Source organism: Chiloscyllium plagiosum, unplaced genomic scaffold, assembly GCF_037043375.1.
Source record: "Chiloscyllium plagiosum isolate Xiang-an unplaced genomic scaffold, Cpla_swu_hap1 HiC_scaffold_1, whole genome shotgun sequence".
NCBI classification, from domain to species: Eukaryota; Metazoa; Chordata; class Chondrichthyes; order Orectolobiformes; family Hemiscylliidae; genus Chiloscyllium; species Chiloscyllium plagiosum.
The window spans coordinates 135452034-135476835 of NW_028270139.1; the positions used below are offsets into that span (position 1 = coordinate 135452034).

General features: G+C 42.9%; 2 protein-coding genes across 6 annotated transcripts in view; one reads left to right on the forward strand and one right to left on the reverse strand.

Annotated features, from left to right (window-relative positions):
- Positions 1-5578, reverse strand: part of LOC122560590 (histone-lysine N-methyltransferase NSD2) — a 151567-nt gene extending 145989 nt beyond the window's left edge. For 2 of the 4 annotated variants that reach the window (XM_087990979.1, XM_043711508.2), the window contains exon 1: positions 5377-5578. The gene's annotated coding sequence lies outside the window, so the exon portion shown is untranslated. Of the gene's footprint in view, positions 1-4743; positions 5038-5376 lie in introns of those variants that run through there. The other 2 variants (XM_043711417.2, XM_043711593.2) reach the window with 2 other exon arrangements.
- Positions 5579-5800: 222 nt separating this feature from the next.
- Positions 5801-24802, forward strand: part of letm1 (leucine zipper-EF-hand containing transmembrane protein 1) — a 90042-nt gene continuing 71040 nt past the window's right edge. For both annotated transcript variants that reach the window (XM_043711899.2, XM_043711983.2), the window contains exon 1: positions 5801-6064. In XM_043711899.2, coding sequence (XP_043567834.2) covers positions 5986-6064 — 79 coding nt within the window. In that variant the 5' untranslated portion in view covers positions 5801-5985. The remainder of the gene's footprint in view (positions 6065-24802) is intronic.

The following is a 24802-nucleotide window of genomic DNA, read 5'->3' on the forward strand; positions in this document are numbered from 1 at the left end:
GTACCCCCACTCACCCCTCCGCCCCAAAAACGACAGCATAAATGCTGTCCCCTCCATACTCCACTTTAGCTCACAGAAAAGCATTGTTTTGACTCAAAGTGTTAGCCTGCTCTCCACAGATGCTGTCTGACCCGCTGTGACCTCCAGCATTTGTTGTTTTCAGTACAGATTCCAACAACTGCAGTACTTTGTTCCTACCTGTTCTTACCCACCACTCAGCCTTCCTGGTCTTTCGTTCCAAGGCTTCTCCTTATGGACTTTGCTAAAATAAGGCACAACATCATCCACCCTCAAGTCTTCTTGCATCTCATCTGCGACTACAGACGATACAAAATCTCTGCTAGACATCCCACAAATTCTTCCCTAACTTCCCACAATGTCCTGGGAGACACCTGATCAGGTCTCAGATTTATCCACTGTTATGATTTTTAAGACCTTCAGCACCTCCTCTTCCGTTACATGGACTCTTCTCAAGACATTAAGAAATACTCTTATTAGACTTAGCTAGTGAAAATGACACATTTATTGCAAACTTTTCTCTGTCCATAACTCCAAGCTAACAACAGCTTATCTCATGAACTCGACTTAGTGTAACATCCTTTCATGTGACACTTCATCATACACTTTTTTAAAAATCCAACAACCACTGGCACTGCCCTGTCGGTCTTTCTTGTTCTTTCCTCAAAAATCACCATGTAGAACAAGAGAAATGATATAGCACGGAAGGTGCTATTTGGCCCATCTTGTCCATGCCAACCCAGAGTCACTCAGATGCCCATCCTTCTCCCATCTTCCCGCAAACAACCCATCGCCCTGCAGATTAAAGCATTTAAGGTGCAGATCCAGGTACGTTTTGAAAGCGTTTCGGGTCTCTGTCTCCACTACCAACTCGGGCAGTGAATTCCAGACACCCATGACCCTCTGCATAAAATGCGTTGCCTCACGTCCCCTCTCATCCTTCTTCCACTTGGTTTGAATCTGTGAACATTGGTTTCAGAACTCAATGCCAAAGGAAATGGGCTCTTTTTGTCTGTTAGATCTGCACCCCTTACAGTTTTGTATACCTAAATCATGTCACCCCTCAGACTTCTCTGTTCCAAGGAAAACAACTCCAAAAGGGCAGTGCCAAATTGGAGACTTGTGTCTGAGATAAGGTAGGGAGAGGGGAGACAAGGAAACTAGTGAAATTGACATTGATGCCGTGTGTTTGGAGGCTTCCAAAGCGGAAGATGAGGTGTTCTTCCAGCAGTCGTTGGGTGGTTAGGATTTGGCGGTGGAGGTGGTCCAGGACTTGCACGTCCTTGGTGGAGTGGGAAGCGGAGTTAAGGTGGCTGGTCCCCAATGCCTTATCTTCACCATGGTCTTCCAGTGTCTTTACACTTTCATTCACCACGACGAAGGACTCCAAACCCTGCATTTCTTCTTCTCTGCTGACCCAAACAGTACACGTCCACCTACATACTAATTCAATTGGCTAAACTGATCCTCACCCTCTACAATTTTACTTTCAAATCCTCCCAATTCCTACCAAAGGAGTAGCCATGAGCACCCTCATGGGCCCCAGGTGTGCCTACTACTTTGTCGCATACATGGAACACTCTATTTCCCGCAGTCACACGGGCACCATTCCCCTCCTTTTCCTCTGCTACATCGATGACTGTGTCAGTGCCACCTCATGCTCCCATGAGGAGGTTGAACAGTTCATCAACTTCAGAAACACCTTTCACTCTGACCTTAAGTTCACCTGGACCAGCTTGGACACCTCCCTCCCCTTTCTGGACCACTCCATCTCAATGTCTGGCAAATTACTCAACATGGACATCTACTTCAAAGTGCCCAACTCCCACAGCTTCTTGGACTGCACCATCTATCCCTTACACCCAATTCCTCTGCCATATCTGCTCCCAGAACAATCAATTCCACTCCAGAACATCCAAGATGGTCTCCTACCTCAAGGACCGCAATTTCCTCTCCCACATCGTCAACAATGTCCTCCAGCGCATCTCCTCCACTTCCAGCAGCTCTGCTCTGGAACCCCCAACCCTCCAAAGGTAACAAGGATAGAACCTCCCTTGATACTCACATTCCACCATAGCAATCTCCAGATACAACACATCATCCTCCACCTACTGTCAGACCCCACCACCAGAGATATATTTCCCTCTCCACCCATCAGCCTTCCGCTGAGACTATTCCCTCCGTGACTCTGAGTCCACGTCCCCCCACCAACTTACCCTCCACTCCCGACACCTTCCCTTGCCACTGCATGAGGTGTAAAACCTGCGTCCACACCACCCCCACTCAAGGCCCCAAAGGATCTTTCCACATCCCGAGAATTTCCTGCACATCCAAACATGTCATCTACTGTGTCCATTGCTCTTGATGCGGTTTCTTCTGCACTTGGGAGACAGGACGCCAAATTCCAAATTGCGGAATGTACAAACGAACTTCTCTGGGAAAAATGTACTAAACAACCTTGCCAAACTGTGGCCTCCCACTCTGCCAAGGACATGCAAGTTCTGGGCAATCGCCTCCGCCAAATCCTAGCCACCTGATGACTGCAGGAAGAACACTTTACCTCCCGCTTTGGGATCCTCCAATCATCTGTAATCAATGTCGATTTCACCAGTTTCCTCATCTCCCCTCCCCCCATTTATCCCAAATCCATCCCTCCAACTTGGCACTGTCCTCTTGAACAGTCATACTTCTTTCTTCCCACCTATCTGCTCGACCGCATCACCATCACCCTCTACCTCCATCTACCTTTTTGAGCATTCCGAGCTACCTTCCCACCACCTCCCATTTATCTCTCAGCCCCCTTGTCACTCACCCCCTCAATATCTGACATGAGGCTCTTTGCTTTTTTTTTACACAGAGTGGTTCATGCGTGGAGTGAATTTCCAGAGGAAGTGGTAGTTAAGTCGAAAAGACATTGGGATAAATAATGAATAGGAGGATATAGGCCAAGCGGAGGCAGACATGACTACTTTGATTTGGGATTATGGTTGGCATGTACTGGTTGGACCTAAGAGGCCATTTCTGTGCTGTATGACTCTTCAAAACCAAAACTTAAGCTCCATCTGTTAGTTCTAGGACTCCAGCACATTCAAAACATAATGTTACTGCCCCATACTTAATTCTGTAACTTAGGGTACTACTTTTGCTCAAGCAACTATTACCACATTACAGTTCCATCTGTTTCATGTATGATTCAAATATTACATTACTGCACAATGCAACACTTGATGATAGCCAAATGGAGCTCAACGGCCTGATTTCAAACTTGAATCTAGAAAATAAAATTATCCTAGCTGGGAAGATGTTCATTTAGACAACTACTGATTAGCAGAAGCACTGTTTCAGAAACTTCCACTGTTCATAAACTGAACTAAAATACATAATCAGATCACTTTAATAAATTATAAAACTCACATAAAAACAATAAGAAAATTATTAAATTAATATTCAAGTGTAGTGGAATAAAATTAAGTCATCCCAATGTGTTTTTCATTCATTCAAAACATGATGACATCATGCTGAATTATCGCACCATTCAAAAGGACTTCTTCAGTCATTTCATGTGTCAACTATTTAGGTGATTAATTTGGGCCAGAAACATTTTTTACTCAAAATTGGAGCATCATTCTAAACAATGACATAGTAAGTCAGCTTGTAGAAATCCAATTGGCAACTTTGGCTAACCCCTCAATTCGGGGATGACCAGAGTTTTTTTTTAAATCATAAAACAATAATCAGCTGCACTAATGTCAAAGCAGAAAAGAACAGGAAATACTTAATACTCTTAAAACTGTTCCGACTCATAAACCGAATCTCCGGTATTAACTGAAGGATCGAAAATACTTTTCGTGCAATTGATCTCCCATTATTTTTACCATGAGGGATTATCAATTTGCATAGAATACAAACAAATGTGTTAATTGCACTCAACAACTAACAAATATAACCGAAGTACTACGCTGACAAAAATGGATTTTTTTTACATTTCAGTGGTCCATTCCCTGCAGGTCTCCTGCTGGATGGAGTACATCCTACTTTTTTTTAAGCAAATAACATCTGCCACAGATTTACAAATTCTCCACTGTAGCTAAAACAAACCAGCACTGGCTGCTTTAAAACAAAACGAAAACACCTGTTGCAAAACTGAAAATAATTTTAAAGCATCGCGGAAAACAAGATCTGCACGAAATTAAAAGACCAATCAAAAAAATTTAACAAACATGGCTGCCCTCCATACATCCAGCAGGCAGCAGCAATGCAGATCCAACCTCACAGCAGCTTCTTTAAAAAAAACTGCGTTCACCGTGCTTGCAGACATCTGAAATTATTATATCACCCCGTGAATGCAAGGAGATATTAGATACCTGATCATTTAAACACAAGATATGCATCCAGAAATGACCTGTGTGAAAGTTGCAAATGTAAGGGGATGGGGGTGGGGAAGGGGGTGAAAAATACATTAAAATACAAATTAATTCCCCGTTCACGAGTGGCCAGCTTCTGATTGGACTACAAGCAGGGCCTAGTTCTGGCTCGAAGTCAGTGGCACCCTTTTTTTTTAAATTCAGCCTTTCTCTTTTCTCTCCTCCTTCCCTCCCTCCGGACCCGCTATGCGGTTTACACTTGACAGCCTTTTTTTTTCTCAAACTAATAAAAGACGGAAAGGGAAAAGCGATGAGATTTGGAGGACAGGTAAATGCAGACAACTGAAGAAAAGCAGCGAACCTGTGAACCGGCGCATCTTTGCGAGCCGGGGAAGGAAGTGTACTCTGAATGAGTACGGTCACTCAGACAATCTTCACTCATTCACTTACTGACTGACTTGACTCTCTTATCATCATCATTATCATCATCCTCCTTCTTCTTCGTTCACCACCACCACCAGCAACACCACAGCGCGAAAACTCTCGCTTCCCATTGGTCACAGCCGGCTCCGAGAGGGGCGGGGGCAAGAGTGGAGGCAGCGCGAGGAGGGAAAAAAAAACGACCGGATTTTCTCTCATTTGATATCGCAACATTCGACCCCGGTCTCACTCCCAACTCCTTTTCTATTTAAAAGTAATAAATGCAGCAAGAGCTTCCATTTTCATTTCGTACCCGAATAAGGGTTTCCTTGACCACTAACCCTCCCCCCAATCCAAAAAAAACTCGAACGTTGGAAACACGTGACGTCAGAGCCTCGGAAACATTTCTTTTAATGGAGAAGTTTTAAAAAATATATTTTACACGCGCTCACAGGCAGATCGAGAGTGACAATGTGTGTGTGTATTGATGTTGAGAAAAACAGGCGCCGACTGTCCCGTCTCTCCCCGCACCCCTCTAATCCTCCCGCCGCGCGCTCGCGCAATTCCCGCTCACCATCAATCCCAACCGAACTTGTTTTGATAGGTAGATTTCCGCGAGGGCCCACGTGACTGGGCCACACCGTCGCTTTTTTTTTCCCTCCCCACCATCCCATCCGTCTTTGGAAGGTTCACCGCCGGGCGGCTCGAGCGCCGCGCGCGATTTACGAAAGGACAACCAATAAGCTGCCGGGCTGCGGTCTTCAGGGAAGGAAGGGGGAATGCTGAACGGAGGGGGCGGGGCCGGGCTGGGCCGGTGTTGCTGGTGGAATGACGTCGGGCTGTAACCTTTTTCTGATTGGTGGCCGCTCCGGCGGCGGGTACCGTGTTGTCGGGGGAAGTGAGGAGGGGATTGGCGACGTCGTAGTGCAGCCCCTGTCGGTCGCTTGGCTTGCACGCCGGAGGAGGACGAATGTGGAACTGTGACTGGTGTTTTTCACACCCAGGAAGGGAGACCGGTTGGAAGGAGCCAGTGCTGTGCTGAGAGATGACTCATTGAAGCGAGGATTGAACTTTTATCTTTTTTTTTAAACACACCGAATGTTTGCTCCTTCCGAGAAGAAGCCGACAGCTTTCTCTCCGACATTTTGTTTCCTGGTTGACGGTGCCCGGGAGCGAAACGAAAATGACCTTCATGTTGTTCACGAGTTGCCGCTCATCAATGTGGAAGACGCCCAGTGCGGTGTGTCGAGGGATGCGGAAAGGTACGTGTCTTAAATAAGCTCTGAGTGAGAGGCCTTCAGGTAAATTCTGGCAATGATGGTAACGCGAGCTGACATCAACACCCGGTGGTGCCGGTCATGGAGGCAGATCAATCCCGAATCCGTTATTCTTGTGTCTGCGGGGAAAACAGAACTTATGAAAGACAGGCCGGTTTATTAAATGTAGTAGGCCCGAGTTTCAGTGATCAAATATCAACCGTTAACACTTCAAATGCCTGCTGAAGTGAAATGCTGTCGGTCTGGGCCCAGGAACCTCGTTTTCTTTTTCTCTCATACTCGTATGATTTGAGGGCGGTCTGTTGCTATGATGTCAGTTGCCCTTTTAAACTGTATTCCTGACAAGTCGAAATGAACTAATGCGAAAGTTGCTTTCCTTTATTAAAAACACAGAAACCTTTGTGTCACTTGCGCTTTATCACCGATTAGACTTCATTGCTCACTGATCGATTTGCTGAAGCTAAGGTGTTTAACCCTTTCAGCGGTAGATTTTGGAGTGCAGGTCTCCCTTAAATGGCTTAGATTCTGTTGCGGAAGTAGAACATTGCGGGTGTTGGAACTCCGAAATAAATGAAAACCGAAAATACTGGAAAGACTCGGGTCAGCCAGCATCAGTGCACAAAGAAAGTTAACAATTTCGGATAATGTCCTTTCGCCGCAACTGTGAAATTGTTTGGGTGCTCAAGCTTCAAACTGCGGAACAGTTGTATATGCACCCTGCATTCCTAGTGGCTGTTATTTTTGAAGAAGAGTTTTGGGGATGAAATTTGAACGTTGTCATGTTATTTTAATTGAAAGTATAGAATCCCTTTAGTGTGGAAACTGGCCCTTCGACCCAACAAGTGCACACCGACCCTCTGAAGAATATCCCACATAAACCCATTCTTTTACTCTATTACTCTACATTCCTTCTTTCCTGAAGAAGGGCTTATGCCCGAAACGTCGATACTCCTGTTCCTTGGATGCTGCCTGACCTGCGCTTTTCCAGCAACACATTTTCTACTCTACATTTATCCCTAACACACACCTGAACACTACAGGCAATTTAGCATTACCATTTCACCTAACCTGCACATCTTTGGGTTGTGGGAGAAAGCCAGAGCAACCAGAGGAAACCCACGCAGATACGGAGAGAATGTGTAAACTCGACACAGGCACCCGAGGTGGGAATCGAACCTCTGTTCTGAGAGGCAACAATGCTAACCACTGAGCAAGTGTAGTTAAATTACAATCATAGTTTGCAATAACTTTGAATGTGTGTTCTGTATTCACAAGTATTTGATCTTAGTGGTATATGCTGCAGCTAAGATTTGTAAAAGACTATTCATGCACAAGGTTATGCTAACTGAGTTTCTTGTTTCTGTAGTTTGGACAAACTCAATGCAAATTTAAAAATTGAGGGTCTGTGGAAGCTGCGCTGTTGAATAGTAACTGAGTTAGCTACTTGATCGAGAGTGGAGTTGAGTTGAGGCTACAGTCAAATCCACTGTGATCTTGCAAAATATTGGAACAGGCTTGAGTGGGCAAAAGCCGTACTCTCCCAAAATCGTTTGATCTTGGGTGTAACAAATGTAATTACATGGACTGATTATTCAAATAGGTTAGTGAACCTGCACAGTTACTACCTAAGCTGTTGAATTTGTATATTGCTGGATATCTGAGTGCATCTGAGAAAATTAACAAACAGTGAAATTAACAACTCATCTTGAAGGAACCTGTTTGGGAGTGGTGACAGCACAGAGACAGATAAATGAATAGTTTTAAGTGGGGCCTTGCTGTAAGTCTGCAGTAGTGAATAGAGTAGGTTCTTTCTTGATTATGTTTTACTAAAATAGATTAGATTACTTAGTGTGGAAACAGGCCCTTCGGCCCAACAAGTCCACATCGACCCTCCGAAGAGTAACCCACCCAGACCCATTTACCCCTTCACCTAACACTAAGGGCAATTTAGCATGGCCAATTCACCTAACCTGCACATTTTTGGATTGTGGGAGGAAACCGGAGCACCCAGAGGAAACCCACGCAGACGCTGGGAGAATATGTGGAGTTTGCACAGATAGTTGCCTGAGGCGGGAATTGAACCCGGGTCTCTGGTGCTAACCACTGTGCCATCCTAAAGTTATTTCTCTTAATTAAACTTAAAAATATAAGCTTTAAGTTAGCCTAGAGCAATATCTTGTAGAGGAATAAGACTGGGTTATTTTCTGGGTCTGCAGATTGGAAGAAGCGAAAATGGCCCTTAATAGAATGATGCGCTCTTCTTGTCAGATATGGGACTTTAGGGAGAACTTATGTGTTAGTGAGGATTATATCTGCAATAAATGCTCTTGGTTGCGAATCCTATCAGATTGCCTCTAACTGTTGCTCCAACCTTTCCATTCAATGAAGAATTTACAAGAGCAAGGGGGTGTGAAGAATGGCAGTTATAGGAAGGGAGAAAAGTTGCAGTTACAGTCACATAGGTGGGTTAACTCTAGGAAAGGTAGACAGGTAGTGCAGGACTCTTTTGTGGCTATCCCCATCTTAAACAAGTATGCAGTTTTGGAAAATGTCAGGGATGATGGATTCTCAAGGGAATGTGGCATGAACAGCCAAGTTTCTGATATTGAGACTGGCTCCAATCAATGAGGGTTACGCCTGGTTCCAAGAGATCAATTGTGCTTGGGACTCTCTCGTCCGAGACACAGACAGACATTCCTGTGGCCAGCAGTTAAAAAGTCAGAATGGTTTGCTTCCTTGGTGCCAGGACCAAGGATGTCTGAGAAAGTGCAGAATGTTCTCAGGGGAGAGGGCCCCGCAGGAGTTCATTGTACAGATTGGAACCAATGACCGAGGAGAGGAAAGGGTTGAGATTCTGAAGTGAGAATATAGAGAGTTAGGCAGGAATTTAGAAAAGAGGTCCTCTGGAGTAGTAATATCTGGATTACTCTGGGTGTTGCGAGCTGGTTAAGCTAGGAATAGGAGCTGGTGTGTGGGAGAAGGATTCACATTTTTAGATCATTGGAATCTCTTTTCGGTAGAAGTGACCTGTACAAGAAAGACAGATTGCACCTGAATTTGAAGGGGTCTTAAATACTCCTCGGCGTATTTACTCGGGAGGATTTAAACTATTAAGGTGGGGGGGTGGGACCCAGCAAGATAGTGAGGAAACTGATGAATCTGACACTGGTATAGTTGAAAAAAGAAGCGAGTCAAACAGTCAGGGAGGCAGGGACAAGGCAGAGAACATGGTAGGACTGATAAATGAAACTGCATTTACTTCAATGCAAGGGACCTAACAGGGAAGGCAGATGAACTCAGGGTATGGGACTGGGGTATCACAACAAATCCAGAAACATGGCTCAGGTGGACGGGACTGGCAGCATAATGTTCCAGGTTTATTTTTCAATTTTACTTAGATTCATAATTCTTTCTACCACAACTTCTTTACACCATAAAACAAAGAACTGCAAATGCTGGAGATCTGAAACAAAAACAGAAATTGCAGGAGAAAACGCTGCAAGTGTGGCAGCATTTGTGACAAGAAAGTTCAGATGACGAGCCACTGAACTCAAAATGATGACTTGTGTTGTGAATAAGCTCAGCAATTACAGAGCAGATAGTTGTAACTCTCGTAGTGCAATGGTACTGCCTCTATCCATGAGCCAGGAATCCAGGGTTCAAGCTTCACCTGCTCCAGGGGTGCATGATAGCACTTCTGAACTGGTTAATTTGGAAAATATCAATTCATGCAGTTGAGTACCAAGTGCACATGATAGCTCTGGAGCCAGGAGTCTGGGGTTCATGTCCCACCTGCTCCAGAAGTGTGCAAGACTGACTCTGGACAAGTTGATGAGAAAATGTCCAGACCAGACCATCTAACTTCATTGGTGAGGAAGCTTCTAGAGATAGTTCTTCATGAGAGAATTAATGGTCTCATGGAAAACAGCGAGTTGGTTAGCTGGAGTTCGAATTAATTTCTAAAGGGCAATTTAATTAACTTTAAAATTTTATAAAAAGAACACAAAGCATCGAAGAAAGTTGTATTGTCGGCAGCATGTCCTTCCAGAAGACATTTGATGGAATACTGCACGATAGAATTTACTCAGCAAATAAGAGACTGCAGCAATATAGATACAAAATTGGTTGATTGATGGAAAACATGATGGTTTAAAGGAATATTTGTATTGCAGGTCCCACAGCTTTGACAGATTTTTTTGTTAATGATTTAGATCTTGGTGTTCGGGGGCAACTTCAAAATTTCAAAGAAGAAAGGAATTTTGAAAGCTTTGTAAATTGTGAGGAGGGCAGTGTCCTACTTAAAAAAGACTAAATTGGTCACAAATAAAGTTGACTGCAGATAAGTGAGGTGATGCATTTTGGAAGGAAGAATATGGACCGTAAGACATGTGAGCAGAAGTAGGCCATTTGACCCAAGTCAGCCCTGTCCTTTCGTAAGATTACGGCTGATATGATTATTCTCAACTCTGGTTTTCTGACCTTTTTTTTCCCCCTTGACCCCAGATTCCTTGAGTGTCTGTCTCAGCTTTAAAATAGTTAATAGCCCAGCCTTTACACTTGTCTGCAGTTAATAATTCCACAGATTCACTGACTTCTGAGAGAAGCAGTTTCTTCTCATTGTGTCTTAATGTATGATCCTCTTAATCAGATTACACCCTATCCTCCTCCAGTCTCTTTCCCATGTGGGGCAAGGCCCTCTGTGTCATCCTTTTTCATTGTTCTAAGAAACATTCATGTTTCAATAAGGTCTCTTATCCCTTCATAACATAGAATCGACTTACTGAACCTTCTCTGAGCTGACTCCAATACCAGTATATCTTTCCTTTAATAATGGATTCAAAAACTATTCACAGCATTCCGTGTGTTATGAATGATTTTTCGTATAGTTTTAGGAAAATCTTCCCTTTTTTAAAGACTATTCCCCTGGATATCAAGGCCAGCATTACATTTGCCTCCCATTTTAGCTGCTGAGCTCATTTATGCAGTGATTTCTGAAATTCATCTGTCCTGCAGCTCTCTGCAGCTTATCCCTATTTAAATAATATTCAACTTGTCTATTCTTCCTGCCAAAGTGCATAACCCTCATTTATCCACATTACATTCTATTTGCAAAATTTTTGCCCATTCACTTAACCTGTCTATATATCTACGTAGATTGTCATCCTCATCACCTGCCTTCCCATATATTTGTGTAATTCACAACTTTTGCTCGAGTCCATTCAATTTCCTTGTTGAGGTTATCCGTACAAATTGTAGATAATTGTGGCCCACCATCAATACCTGTGGCACTCCACCAGTTACAGGTTGCCATCCTGAAAATGCAACCTTTATCCTAACTGTGTTTTAGTTTGTCAATCTATGCTAATATGCAACCTTGAATGCCATGGGCTCTTATTAACTAGCCTTATGTGCAGTACTTTATCAGAAGTATATTGGAAATGGCACACAATAAGCGGTACAGTTCTTAAACTGGGTGCATGAAAGGAGGGACCTGGCTGTATTTGTGTTTAGATCATTGAGGAAACAGCGATTAATGAAACATTCAGTATCCTGTCAGAGCAAGCGGTTGATCTGTGAGACGTCAGCTCACGATAGCGTGCATTTCTGGGTGCTATTTTATGTGAAGGTTATGAATGCATTCGAGTGAATGAGAAGAGATTTACAAGAATGGCTCCAGGGATGAGAAACTTCAGGTCTGAGGTGAGATTGGGGTTGTTCTCTGTGGCGAGAAGAGAAGTTGTGATGAAATTTTCAAAATTTATGCATGTGAGATGTTCAATACCATCCAGGACAAATCATGTTTGATGTGGACCCAGTGCATAATCCCTAACATTGACTGCCTCCATCACTGTTGTATTGTGGCTGCAATGTATAAACTGACTTAACTAAGCTTTGCATAGGATATACTACACTTAGCCAATATGTAATTTAAAAGACAATGGTGTCACTGTATCATGCATGATCTAATGATCTTGTGCTTCAGCTTACATTTGATCACCTGAGCTTGACACTCAACTGAAAACAGGCTTCCCTGGTGCAACTTGACTTAATGTGAGTCCATCCACTGAGATGTCTGAGAATGTCATGTTTGATCACAGTAGTTAGCTGTAATAATTCAGTGTTGGATTCTCTAACAACATAAGGTGGAACAAAGAAATGACAGAGGAACTACATAGGCCTTTGCTTCTATCTTCATGGTGGAAGACATGAACAGGATTCCAAAACTTGAGAGTCAAGGGACAGACATGAAAGAGAACGTGAGTAGTGAAGCAAAAAAGATCTGAAGATGGATAAATAACCTCGACCAGATGGACTACATGCCAAGAACTCAGAAGCAGATAGCTGTGGAGATTCTCAATGAATCTTTCATTGAGAATCTTTCATGATCTTTCATGAATCACTGGAGTCAGGGAGGGTCCCAAAGGACTGGAAAATGGCTCATGTAGCACTCTGTTGAAGGTGGGAATTGTAGGCTGGTTAGCTGACCTCAGTTGCTGGTAAGATTTGAGTTCTCTACGGAGGATGAAATTGCGAAGTGCTTGGAAGTTCATCTAACTATATGACTGAATCAGCATGACTTAGGCAAGAGGAGGTCATAGCTGACAGATCTATTGGAATTCTGAGAGAAGATAATGAGCAAGTTCAACAAAAGGAAAGCCATTGCGGTAGTTTGGATCTTCCAGATGCTGCCTGACCTGCTGTGCTTTTCCAGCACCACTCTAATCTCGACTCTGATTTCCAGCATCTGCAGTATCCACTTCTGCCTCGATTTCCAGAAGGCCTTTGACAAGGTGCTGCACATGAGAATGCTAAATAGGATAAGAGCCTATGTTGTTAGCAGCAAGGTACCGCATCGATACACAATTACCCAGTTGACAGAATGCAGAGAGTGAAGATAAAGGTGTCTTTTTTTCCCAGATTGTAGCCAATGACTCATGGAGTTCTGCAAGGATCAGCGTTGTGACCAGAACTATTCGGGTCCAAATTAATGATCAGGATGAAGAAAATGAGGACTTTGTCATCTGCAACAAAAATAGGTTGAGGGACAGGTGATATTCAGGCGAGTAATAGCAGGTGAAATGTGAGTAAGTGTGAGGTGTTGAGATGGTCTACACCTCATCATTCTATTTTCTAAATGGAGAAAAGCAAATGCAATGTGAGCATTCATTTCAAGAAAATTAGAATACCAGAGCAGAGATGTGCGAATGAGGCTGTACAAGGCTCTGGTCAGATGCATTTGGAATATTGAACTTTTTGGGCCCCATATCTTAGCAAGGAAGTGTTGTCTTTGGAAGGATTCCAGAGAAGCTTCACAAGAATTATTCCAGGGATGAATGGCTTGTCATATGAGGAACAGTTAAGAAATTTAGGTCTGTACTCAATGAAGTTTAGGAAGATGAGAGGGGAATCTGATTGAAACTTGAGAATGAGGTTAGATTCCCTAGAGTGTGGAAAACAGGCCCTTAAACCCAACAAGTCTGCACTGACCCTCCAAAGAGTAACCCACCCTGACCCATCTCCGCACCCTATATTTACCCCTGTCCAATGCACCTAACACTATGGGCAATTTAGCAAGGCCAATTCACCTAATCTGCACATCTTTAGACTGTGGGAGGAAAGCGGAGTGCCTGGAGGAAACCCACACAGACACTGCGAGAATGTGCAAAACTCCACACACAGGCACCTGAGGCAGGAATAGAACCTGGGTCCATGGCGCTGAGAGTCAACAGTGCTAACCACTGGTTATCGTGCTGCCCCTGGCAGAGTACTGAGCGGCCTGGATAGAGTGGATCTGGTGAAGATGGTTCCAGTCATAGGAGAGACTGGGGCCCGAGGCCACATCGTCAAAGTGAAGGGGCAACCCTTCTCAACTAAGATGAGGAATATGCTCAGCCAGAGGGTGGTGAATCTGTGGAGCTCATAGTCTTCTGTGGCAAAGTCTTTGAGTTTATTTAAGACAGGTTCTTGATTTGTAAGGGATATAGGGAGAATGCAGAAGAATGGGGCTGAGAAACCTATCCGTCATTATTGAATGGTGGAGCAGACCCAATGCGCTGATGGCCTAACTCTGCTCCCATACATTATGGTCTAACATTCCTGACATAATTTGCTCAAACTGATACATCTCTGTATCCCAGCCCTGGTACCCCAGTAGTATCCTAGCTAATCTTAGAATCCCGGCAGTGTGGAAGGAGGCTTGTGAACCTTGTTATTCATACAAGGTCTGCTGCCTGTCAACAACAAGGTGATTGGTTGGTTGTCAGGTTGGTGTACAGCTTATGCTGTGAATAAGACAGAGAAGCTAGTTCATACTGAAGTGAAACTAGCAGATCTACAGCAGCCAGAAGACCATGCTAAGAAACCCAGCTTATCTTTATTTCAGATTCTGAATAAGACAGGGCTAGTTCAGACCAGAAGCGAAACCAGATCTGTCGCAACCAGAAAACGCACCATTCTCTCCAGTGATGTGCTTCAAACCTGAAGAAAACTAGCTTATTTTCAGATGCTACAAGTTGTGGCTTTAAATTAAGTCCAAGACCTTTCAGAAGTGTAATGTCCACCCTCTGCATATTTTTAAAATGAGTGGAAACATTTGGAAAGATAAAGTTTGAATAAAAACCTTTTGAATCAGAAACAGCCAACCCAACAGATCTTAGGAACATTGAATTACTGAACGATTTTCCCAGTTTTTCTTTCATATTTTTTCCCTTTGTTTTTTTTTGTATGCAAGGGCAAGTTTATGGGATCTCGCCTTTTACTCTGAATTTACTTTCACAGGTTTGCACAACATCGAGGGTCGAAGGGCCTGTACTGTGCTGTAATGTTCTATGTTCTGAGTGTCCAAGACTGGTAGACATCTGTATGGACTTTCGCAAGGCCTTTAACAAGTTCATGGTAGACTGGTTAGTTACAAAAACAAAGAAAATTACAGCACAAGAGCTGGCCCTTCAGGCCTGCACTGACCCTATATTTAAACCTGTCACCTATTTTCTAAGGATCTGTCACCCTCTTTCCCTGCCCATTCATGTACCTGTCCAGATCCATCTTAAATGACACTATCATGCCTCTACCACCTCCACAGGCACCCACCACCCTCTGCACAAAGGTGTCCATGCATATCTCCCTTAAACATTTCCCCTCTCCCCTTTTGAACTTGTGACCCCTGGTAATTGAGTCCCCCATTCTGGGGAAAAAAACTTCTTGCTATCTACCCTGTCTGTACCCCTCATGACACTGTAGACCTCAATCAGGTCCCCCTTCAACCTCCGTCTTTCTAATGAAAATAATCCTAATCTACTCAACCTCTACATAGCTAGCGCTCTCCATAACAGGCAATATCCTGATGAGCCACCTCAACCATTTTGTCTGACATCACACAACATTGCTCCTTTGTCCTGGAGTGGGCCACCCTTTCTTTAGTTACCCTCTTGTTCCTTATATATGAATAAAAGACTTTGGGATTTTCCTTAACCCTGTTTGCTAAAGATATTTCATGACCTCTTTTAGCCCTCTTAGCTCCTCATTTCAGATTGGTCTGATTTTCCTGATGTCCTTCCAAAGCTTTGTCTGTTTTCAGTTGTCTAGACTTTGTGTGCATAGTCTCTCAATTTCACCTGTCAACATCCATGGTTCGCTAATCTTGCCATTTCTATCCTTATTTTTACAAGGACATGTCTGTCCTGCACTCTAATCAACCTCTCTTTTAAACGTGTCCTACATATCAAATGTGATTTACCCTCAAACAGCTGCTCCCAATCCACGTTGCCCAGCACCTGCCGAATTTTGCTATAGTTGTCCTTGCCCCAATTTTACACTCTTCGTTCAGGACTTCTCTTCACTTTGTCAGTGAGTATTCTAATCTCTCTCTCTCTCTCTCTCTCTCTCTCTCTCTCTCTCTCTCTCTCTCTCTCTCTCTCTCTCTCTCTCTCTCTCTCTCTCTCTCTCTCTCTCTCTCCCTCTTGCTGTTGGGAGGCTTGTCGTACAGCCCCAACTTTGTTAATGCACTTTCCCTGTTTCTGAGCTGTGTCCATATTGCCTCACTGCTCGAGTCCTCCATCGTGCCCTCCTTCAGCAGAGCTGTGATATCCCCTCTGCCAGTAATGCAACTCCTCCACCCTTTTTACCTCCCTCTCTATTCCACCGGAAGCATCTATATCCTGGGATATTTAGTTGCCAATCATGCCCTTCCCTCAACCAAGCCTCAGTAATAGCAATAACATGATACACACAGGTACAAATCGAAGTCCTAAGTTCATCTGCCATACCGAGTCCACGACTTGCATTAAAACAAACTACCTGTGTCTTTGCATTCATCATCTGCTCCCTGCCGACCCTTCCCCTTACTCTCAATGACTTAGAATAATAGAGATAAAGGGGAAGTACAGCACGATCGAGGTATTCTTGTACATCAGTCAATGAAAGCAAGCATGCAGGTACAGCAGGCAGTGAAGAAAGCTAATGGCATGCTGGCTGCCTTAACAAGAGGAATTGAGTAGAGGAGCAAAGAGGTCCACCTGCAGCTGTACAGGACCCTGGTGAGACTGCAACTGGAGTAGTGTGTGCAGTTTTGGCCTCCAAATTTGAGGAGGGACATTCTGGCTATTGAGGGAGTGCAGGTTCATGAGGTCAATTCCTGGAATGGGAGGACTACCATCTGTTGAAAGATTGGAACGACTGGACTTGTATGCCCTTGAGTTTAGAAGGATGAGATGGGATCTGATTGAGACGTATAAGTTAATTAAAGGATTGGACACTCTGGAGGCAGGAAGCATGTTTCCGCTGATGGGTGAGTCCAGAACCAAAGAACACAGTTTAAAAATTAGGCCATTTAGAACAGAGCTGAGGAGAAACGTCTTCACCCAGAAAGTAGTGGATATATGGAATGCTCTGCCCCAGAAGGCAGTGGAGGCCAAGTCTTTGGATACTTTGGCGATCACTTAAAGATAGTGGAATCAAGGGCTATGGAGATAAGGCAGGAACAGGATATTGATTGTGGATGGTCAGCCATGATCATAATGAATGGTGGTGATGGCTCGTAGGGCCAAATGACCTACTCCTGCACTTCTTGTCTATATTGTCCAACTAGTCTATGCCGACCCAGTATCCCAACCAGATCTAGTCCCAATTGCCAGCACTTCGCCCATATCCCTCTAAATGCTTCCTATTCATTTACCCATCCAGATGTCTTTTAAATTTGCCGTTGTAACAGCCTCCACCACTTTCTCTGGTAGCTCATTCCATGCATGCATCACCCTCTGTGAAAACGTTGCCCCTTGGGTCCCTTTATCTCTTTCCCTCTCACCTTAAACTTATACCCTCTAGTTCTGGACTCCCCCACCCCAGAGAAAAAAACTTTATCCTATCCATGTCCGTCATGATTTTATCAACTTCTATAAGGTCACCCCTCAGCCTCCAACACTGCAGAGAAAACAGCCCCAGCCTAATCGACCTCTCTCTATAGCTCAAATCGTCCAACCCTGACAACATCCTTGTAAATCTTTTTCTGAACCCTTGCGAGTTTCACAACATCCTTCCGATAGGAAGGAGAGACCAGAATTGCACGTAGTATTCCTACAGTGGTATAACCCAATGTCCTTTACAGCCGCAACATGACCTCCCAACTCCTATACCCAATACTCTGACTAATAAAGCAAAGCATATCCATCTAACGGCGACTCTACTTTCAAGGAACTATGAACCTGCACTCCAAGGTCTCTTTGTTCAGTAACACTCCCAAGGACCTTACCATTATGTGTCCTGCTCTGATCTGTTTCATTTTCTTGTGTCTCCAGTGTCTGCGTGGATTTCCTCCGGGTGCTCCGGTTTCCTCCCACAGTCCAAAGATATGCATAGTGCTCGGTGCGTTAGTCAGAGGATAATGAGTCTGGATGGGCTCATCTTTGGAGGGTTGGTGTGGACTGGTTGGGCCGAAGGGCCTGTTTCCACACTGTAGGTAATCTAATCTAATCTAATCAAAAATGACAGTTTCGGATACCTGGTCAGCATGGACGACGTGGACCCAAGGGTCTGTTTCCGTGTTGTGTGATTCTGATTAATTGTCTTCCTGAATCTAAAATCTAATGAGTTTAAATAGTGATTTACTGTTAAGTACAGAAACCTGATTTGTGCCGCCTTTCATCCTGTGTCTGAAAATGAGACAGTGGTTGGAGGATTTGCAAATTTCTTTCAACAGTTGACAATGTTTGGTCAGAGGCTAGTGAATTTCAGAATTCTCTATCCTGGAGGGATGTAGAAGCACAATATATTATGTTCAAGAAAGAGTTCGATATATTTCCAAATATTAATGATGAGAGTTGATATGGGGATAATTTGGGAAGTTGGTGTTGAAGTAGATGATTAGCTGTGATCAAGATTGTCACGGCAGGCTTGACAGAGCTGAATGACCCATCCTTCTGTGTTCCTATCCCACAGAGTCCATATTACCTCTCCTTATCCATTCTCCCGAACCTTATCAGCTTGCACCTCAGTTAAATTTCATTTGTTACTTCTCTCACAACTGATCAGCTTGCAGTTGTTAGAAATGTTTTTGTATCCCTTTCTCAAATGCAGATTCTGTACTTGCCACTTGAAGGAGGCAAAAGTCAGTGATAGCTCCGAAGACTGGAATAAATTTGAGAATCCAATAAAAGACTAAAAAAAGATATTCAAGACAAAAAAAAATCAACTGCAAGGGTAAACTAACGAGGAATATTAGAGATATCAATTAGAGCAACTTTTTATATATGAAATGGAAGAAAGGTCAAAGTGAACATAAGCCCCAAGAACACGAAGCTGAGGAGATGATTTTGTAGAACAAAAAAAAGGCAGAGGAAGTGAACAGATTTTGCATCAATCTTTTGGGTGGAAGAAACTTCAAACATGGCTTTACTACGAAAGAACATGGGACAAGAATTAAGTATCATCACCATCACGAGAGAAGCAATATTAGACAAACTAATGGGGATAAGTCTCTTGGCCCTATGGTTTTCATTCCAGAATCCAAAAAGAGGCATCTGAAGAGATGTTGGATGCCTTGGGTGTAGTTTTTCAAACATTGTTGGATGTTGGAAAAGCACGAGAGGATATGCAAAGTGCCAATGTGACACCTCGATTCAAAAAGGAAGGGAAACAAAATATATTTAACTAATTGCCAGATTAGCCTAACAGCTGTTATTGGAAGAATGTTGGAATTAATTAATTAATAAGGAAATAATAACAGCATGTTTTGAAAAGGATGTTGCCAGGGTTGGAGGATTTGCGCTATAGGGAGAGGCTGAACAGGCTGGGGCTGTTTTCCCTGTAGCGTCTGAGGCTGAGGGATGACCTCCTTATAGAGGTTGACAAAATTATGAGGGGCATGGATAGGGTAAACAGACAAAGTCTTTTCCTGGGTTGGGGGAGTCCAGAACTAGAGGGCATAGGTTTAGGATGAGAGGGGAAAGATACAAAAGAGACGTAAGGGGCAACGTTTTCACGCAGAGGGTGGTACCTGTATGGAATGAGCTGCCAGAGCATGTGGTGGAGGCCGGTATAATTGCAACATTTAAGAAGCATTTGGATGGGAAGATGAATAGGAAGGGTTTGGAGGGATATGGACCGGGTGCTGGCATGGACTGGTTGGACCAAAGGGTCTGTTTCCATGCTGTACACCTCTATGACTCTATATAATCTTATCAAGCAAAGTCAGCATGGCTTCACAAAAGGAGGATCCTGTCTGTCTCTGTCTGTCTGACTTATTAATGTTTTGAGGAACTGTCAACCAGAATGGATAGAGAGAGATCGGTAGATATGTTGAATTTGGACCTTCCAGAAGGTGTTTGATAAGGTGTTTTACAAAAGGTCAAGGTGTAAGATGATCCAAAATGATAAGGGTCTTTTCATGAGGGCCAGGGAGTTCAAATCTAGGCATATTTTTACGTGAGAGGAGAAAGACTTAAGAAGGACATGAGGGGTAACTTATTTACATAAAGAATTGCTCATGTGGAATGAACCGGCAAAGAAAATGGTGGATGCCATTTGGATAAGTGCGTGAATAGGAAAGGTTTGGAGAAATACTGAGAGTTCTGCGTCACCTGCACCACCAAATCTAATCCACCTGCCAACTAGAGGAAAAATGCCTCTTTGTCTGCCTTAGGGTCCTTCAACCACCTGCATCAACATTGATTTCACTAGTTCAAATCTCCCCTCCCCCACTTCATTCCAGATCTAACCCACCAACTCAGCACCCTCTTGACTTGTCCTACCTGTCCATCTTCCCTCTCACGTATCCGCTCCACCGACCAATCATAATTTGCTCCCACCTACATCCACTTTTCGCCTTCCCAGGTAAATGCAAGGAAGTGCACGTGAGCAATGTTGGATTAGCCATTATCCTATTGAATGGTGGAGCAAGTTCGACGGGCTGAGTAACCCACTCCAGTTGATGTCTCTGTAGTCACTCTAAAATCCTCTTGTCTCACTCCAATTGTCGTATCTCCCACATATATGGGGATGATTGTAAGATTATAGCAAGCCTTTCCATTATTTCCACATTCGCTTTCTTTTGTCATTTGAGATGCAAGCTCCCTGGATGAGATTTATTGATTCACGCTTGGGCCATTTTTATTTTATGCCTTTTGGGATGTTTACAACTAGCAAGAGAGCTTCCTCAGTTAACCTTGGTGTTGAGTTAAGCCACGATATGAGACTGGTTACTTTCAAAGCGATTGGTTACTTTACCTGAAGTAAATTTAATGAGTTGAATGGATTTTATGACCATTAGTTCTGTAGTTTCCATGATTAGTTTTCCTGATGCCAGGCCTAGCATTACAAAAGGTTTGCTGAATTCATTTTCATCACCAGGTATGGATTTTAAACATTAAATGTCAAAGCTGTGCACCCAGTACCATCAGTAATTAGATTCCATACTTGCTTAAGGGCATTTTCTCTGATAGCTTAAATATCCATACGGAATAATATTTTAAAAGTAATTAGTATTTTTCAAATCGACTAAGGTTTTATTTTCAAAAACAACAAGTCTGATGTTTATGATGTCATGTATCGTAAGGAAGCTTTTGTGAGATCACAGTGGTATTTCCACTGCATAATGAAGCAACAGATTAAATCTTACTTTTAGTTTAAACTTAACTTGATCAGGATTTGATCAATCAACATTATGTAAGATTGCTAAGTTTAACAGTGTATATGACATATCTCTAATATTACTACTTACAATAATATCTACTTGGTTGTTCTTTGAATATATTTGCTGGACCGATTTGAGTATTCTGGCTGCAAGGAAAAATAATCTCTGAAAAGCTATGAGAGAACAATAATTTTTAATTACAGAATAGAAGAAAAGGACTAGGAATGCTCCAGAGCGCATGATATGATATAACACAAGTCACTGTTGTTAATGCTTTCGTAAGAATTCTTGCTACATTTGTAATTAACCCATTGTAGGGTGTGGGTAAATGGTTTGTTTTTCTTAATTCATTTTTGGGCCAATAGAAAGACATTGCATGAGTGCCAAGCCTCCAGGCAAGTTTTTCTACAATTTCCCTCCACCACAATTTTACAACATAGAAGCATCAACTATTATACAGTAGTTGAATTTCAAACTGAGGGCCTACAAGATTGAGGTTTTTTTTAAAAAAATCATCTTTTAATGGGATATGGTCCCTGATTCTTGCTGGCATTTTTGAAACGTTGCTGTCTTTTTGCAGTAGACCAGCCCTTCCCTTAGTAAGGGAATTCAGGATTTTGACTCAGCAACAGGAATGGCAATATGTTTTATAGTCAGAATGGTGTGTGATTTGGAAGGGAGCTTGCAAGTGATGGACAATAGACCTCATGTATCTGCTGTCTTTGTGTTTCTAGTTTAGTTGCAGGTTTGTGGTGCTGTCTCAGGAGCCTTACTGAATTTCTGTTAATTACTGTTAAATGTTATTGGAGTGAGTGTTTGTGGATATGCTTATGTTCTGGATGGTGTCAAGCAATTTGCTATGTTCTGGATGGTGTCAAGCTTCCTTTTGTGTTATTGGTATAGCACACTTTCAGCCAGTGGGAAATAATTAATTGCATTGCTGACTTGAGCTTTTACAGATGATGGGCTGGCTTTGAGGAGTCAGAAAGTTAGTTAATCTCTGAAGGATTCCAAGTCTCTGACCTCTTGTAAGCACAGCATTTAAGGCTGAGTTCAAGTTCTGGTCAGTGGTATCCTCCAGGATTTTGATAGTGGGGTGTTCAATAATGCCATTGCTGCTGAAGATCAAAGATAATGGTTCATTTCTCCCCTGTTTCTCTTGTCCTTGCTTGGCAGTTAGCTGGCATGAACATCCCAGTTGTCAGCCCAAAAGTGGATGTTCTCCATATTTTGCTGCACTTGGACAATGTCTGTTTCAGTATTTGCAGAGTTGTGTAAGATGCTGAACATTGTTCAACCATCAGTAACTTGCAATCTTAGAATAAGTCCTTTTGAGGAAGTTGAAGCTGGATTGTGCCTGAAACACCTACCTTAAAGAACAAGTGCTGATATATTCTGGAGCTGCGATGTCTAACCACCAACAACTGTGACCATCCTCCTTTGAGCGATTATATGACTCCAAGGGAGATCTTATTTTCCCTGCTTCTAGTTTTTCTACGGTGCCTCGAGATCCCACTGGCTCAAATACAATGGTATTTGATAGCAAGGTCATCACTCTCGACTCACCTTCGGAACTCATCTCTTTTTTCCTTGTTTGAACCAAGGTTGTAACGAGGTTTGGACTTGCATGTCCTCAGCGGAACTCAAACTGATTGAGCAGGTTATTGTTGCAAAAGTGCTACTTGATAGCACTATTGATAACCTCTTTTATCACTTTACAGATGATGGAGAGTAGACTGACAGGATGGTAATTATCCAGATTTGGTTTATGTTGCTTCTTGTGTCCTGAATATTTGCACATTTTTGATTTCCTTGAATTTTGATTTTCGGCTCTGTGGACTTTCAAGGGTATGTTTAGCAGTCATGTCTGCGTGCATAATTACTAGCGTGTGACCTCTAAACGGTTGCATGGTCAAGCAGTTTAGAGGGAACATTGATTTTTCAGATAGGTGCCATAGCTGTAAAGTACTGGAGCACACTGTAGCTGGCATATTAGCTGATAGTCTGTACTGTACTCAGTGCCTGCTGCTGTTTCTCTGCCATTAAATGAGATCGTGGTTGATCAGATAATTCTGAACTCCGCTGTCCTGCTTTTTCCCCATAACCTTTGATTTCCTTCTGATTTGCATCTATAAAGCTGGGGATCTCTGGCAGAGACCAAGGTGGCTGTGTTTATCTATTAATCTATTCTTGTGTGATCCTTAATGGACCATGGTTCATCCTCCTAGGCCAGCTGGATATCTCAGCAATTTTAGCAGCATCTGTGAAGAGAAAGTAGAGTTACGTTTCTGATTCACTGGCCCTCTCTTAGAACGCAGGTTCTGAGGAAGGGTCACTGGACCCAAAACGCTAACTTTGATTTCTCTCCACAGATGCTACCGGACCTGCTGAGCTTTCCAGTAAATTCTGTTTTGGTTTCTGATTCCCAACATCCACAGTTTTTTCAGTTCTTATTCACCTGGATATCTATTGGGCCTTGGAATTGTGCCAAGATGAAGAAAAGGAATCATTGCTGGCAAACATACATACCTGGACTTATAAATAGTAGTTCTCACCAAGTCTAGGATCAAGCCTACCAGTAGGTTGAAAAATGTGTTGCTGGAAAAGCGCAGCAAGTCAGGCAGCATCCAAGGAGCAGGAGAATCGACGTTTCGGGCATAAGCCCTTCTTCAGGAGGACTTATGCCCGAAACGTCGATTCTCCTGCTCCTTGGCTGCTGCCTGACCTGCTGCGCTTTTCCAGCAACACAGTTTTCAGCTCTGATCTCCAGCATCTGCAGTCCTCACTTCTACCAATAGATTATCTGGTTTGCCTGTCATTCTGTGCGCTGGGTTACTAGAAATGAGCAATGTATGTGGTGTGATCCACAACTTTTAAAATGGTCACTTCAAACAGGGCAGTGGACTAATAGCTCTAGTACTGTACGTCAAGCAAGTGACTTAAACAGATTTTGGTGTCTGTGTGCAACTGTCCACCCTCAGCTCTGGTATAATGAATAAATAAGCAAGCTCGAGTGAATATATTTCTTTTCATGATGCTTGTGACTATCATTTCAGCCTATGTTTTGCCCATGCCACTATTTGAAGTTACAATATTATTTCACATTTCACAATTGGAAGTGGGATGAATTTTTCAACAAAATTATGTATTTGAAGAGTGTAGTCAACGAGAAAAGAAACTTGTGTGACAAAATGTTATTGTTTTATTGAGAATTTAAGTTTCCCTCTTGCAATATGTACCTGTTCATGTTTGAAATTTTAAAAAATGTATTCCTTCAAAACAAATGGAGCTTCTCTTAGCATATATTTTTTGGCCACTGGCCACTGATATGGCACCATGCTACTGATAACCAAGGTCTACATTTAATTTGATAGCTGTTCTGTCATCACTAAGGCAGTTGAAGAAATGAAGATGAAAAATGGGGTTTTGCATTGGTAGTTTCTAGAAGTTTACCTCACCGATTTTTGTCATGGATATTGTCACAAAATATTTTGTCACGGATCTATTTTGAATAAATTAGAGGGAATGTTTGAATGTAGGTGTCTGTCTAGTATGAATTCCACCTCCATTGAAACACTAACATAGGCTTTATATTCACC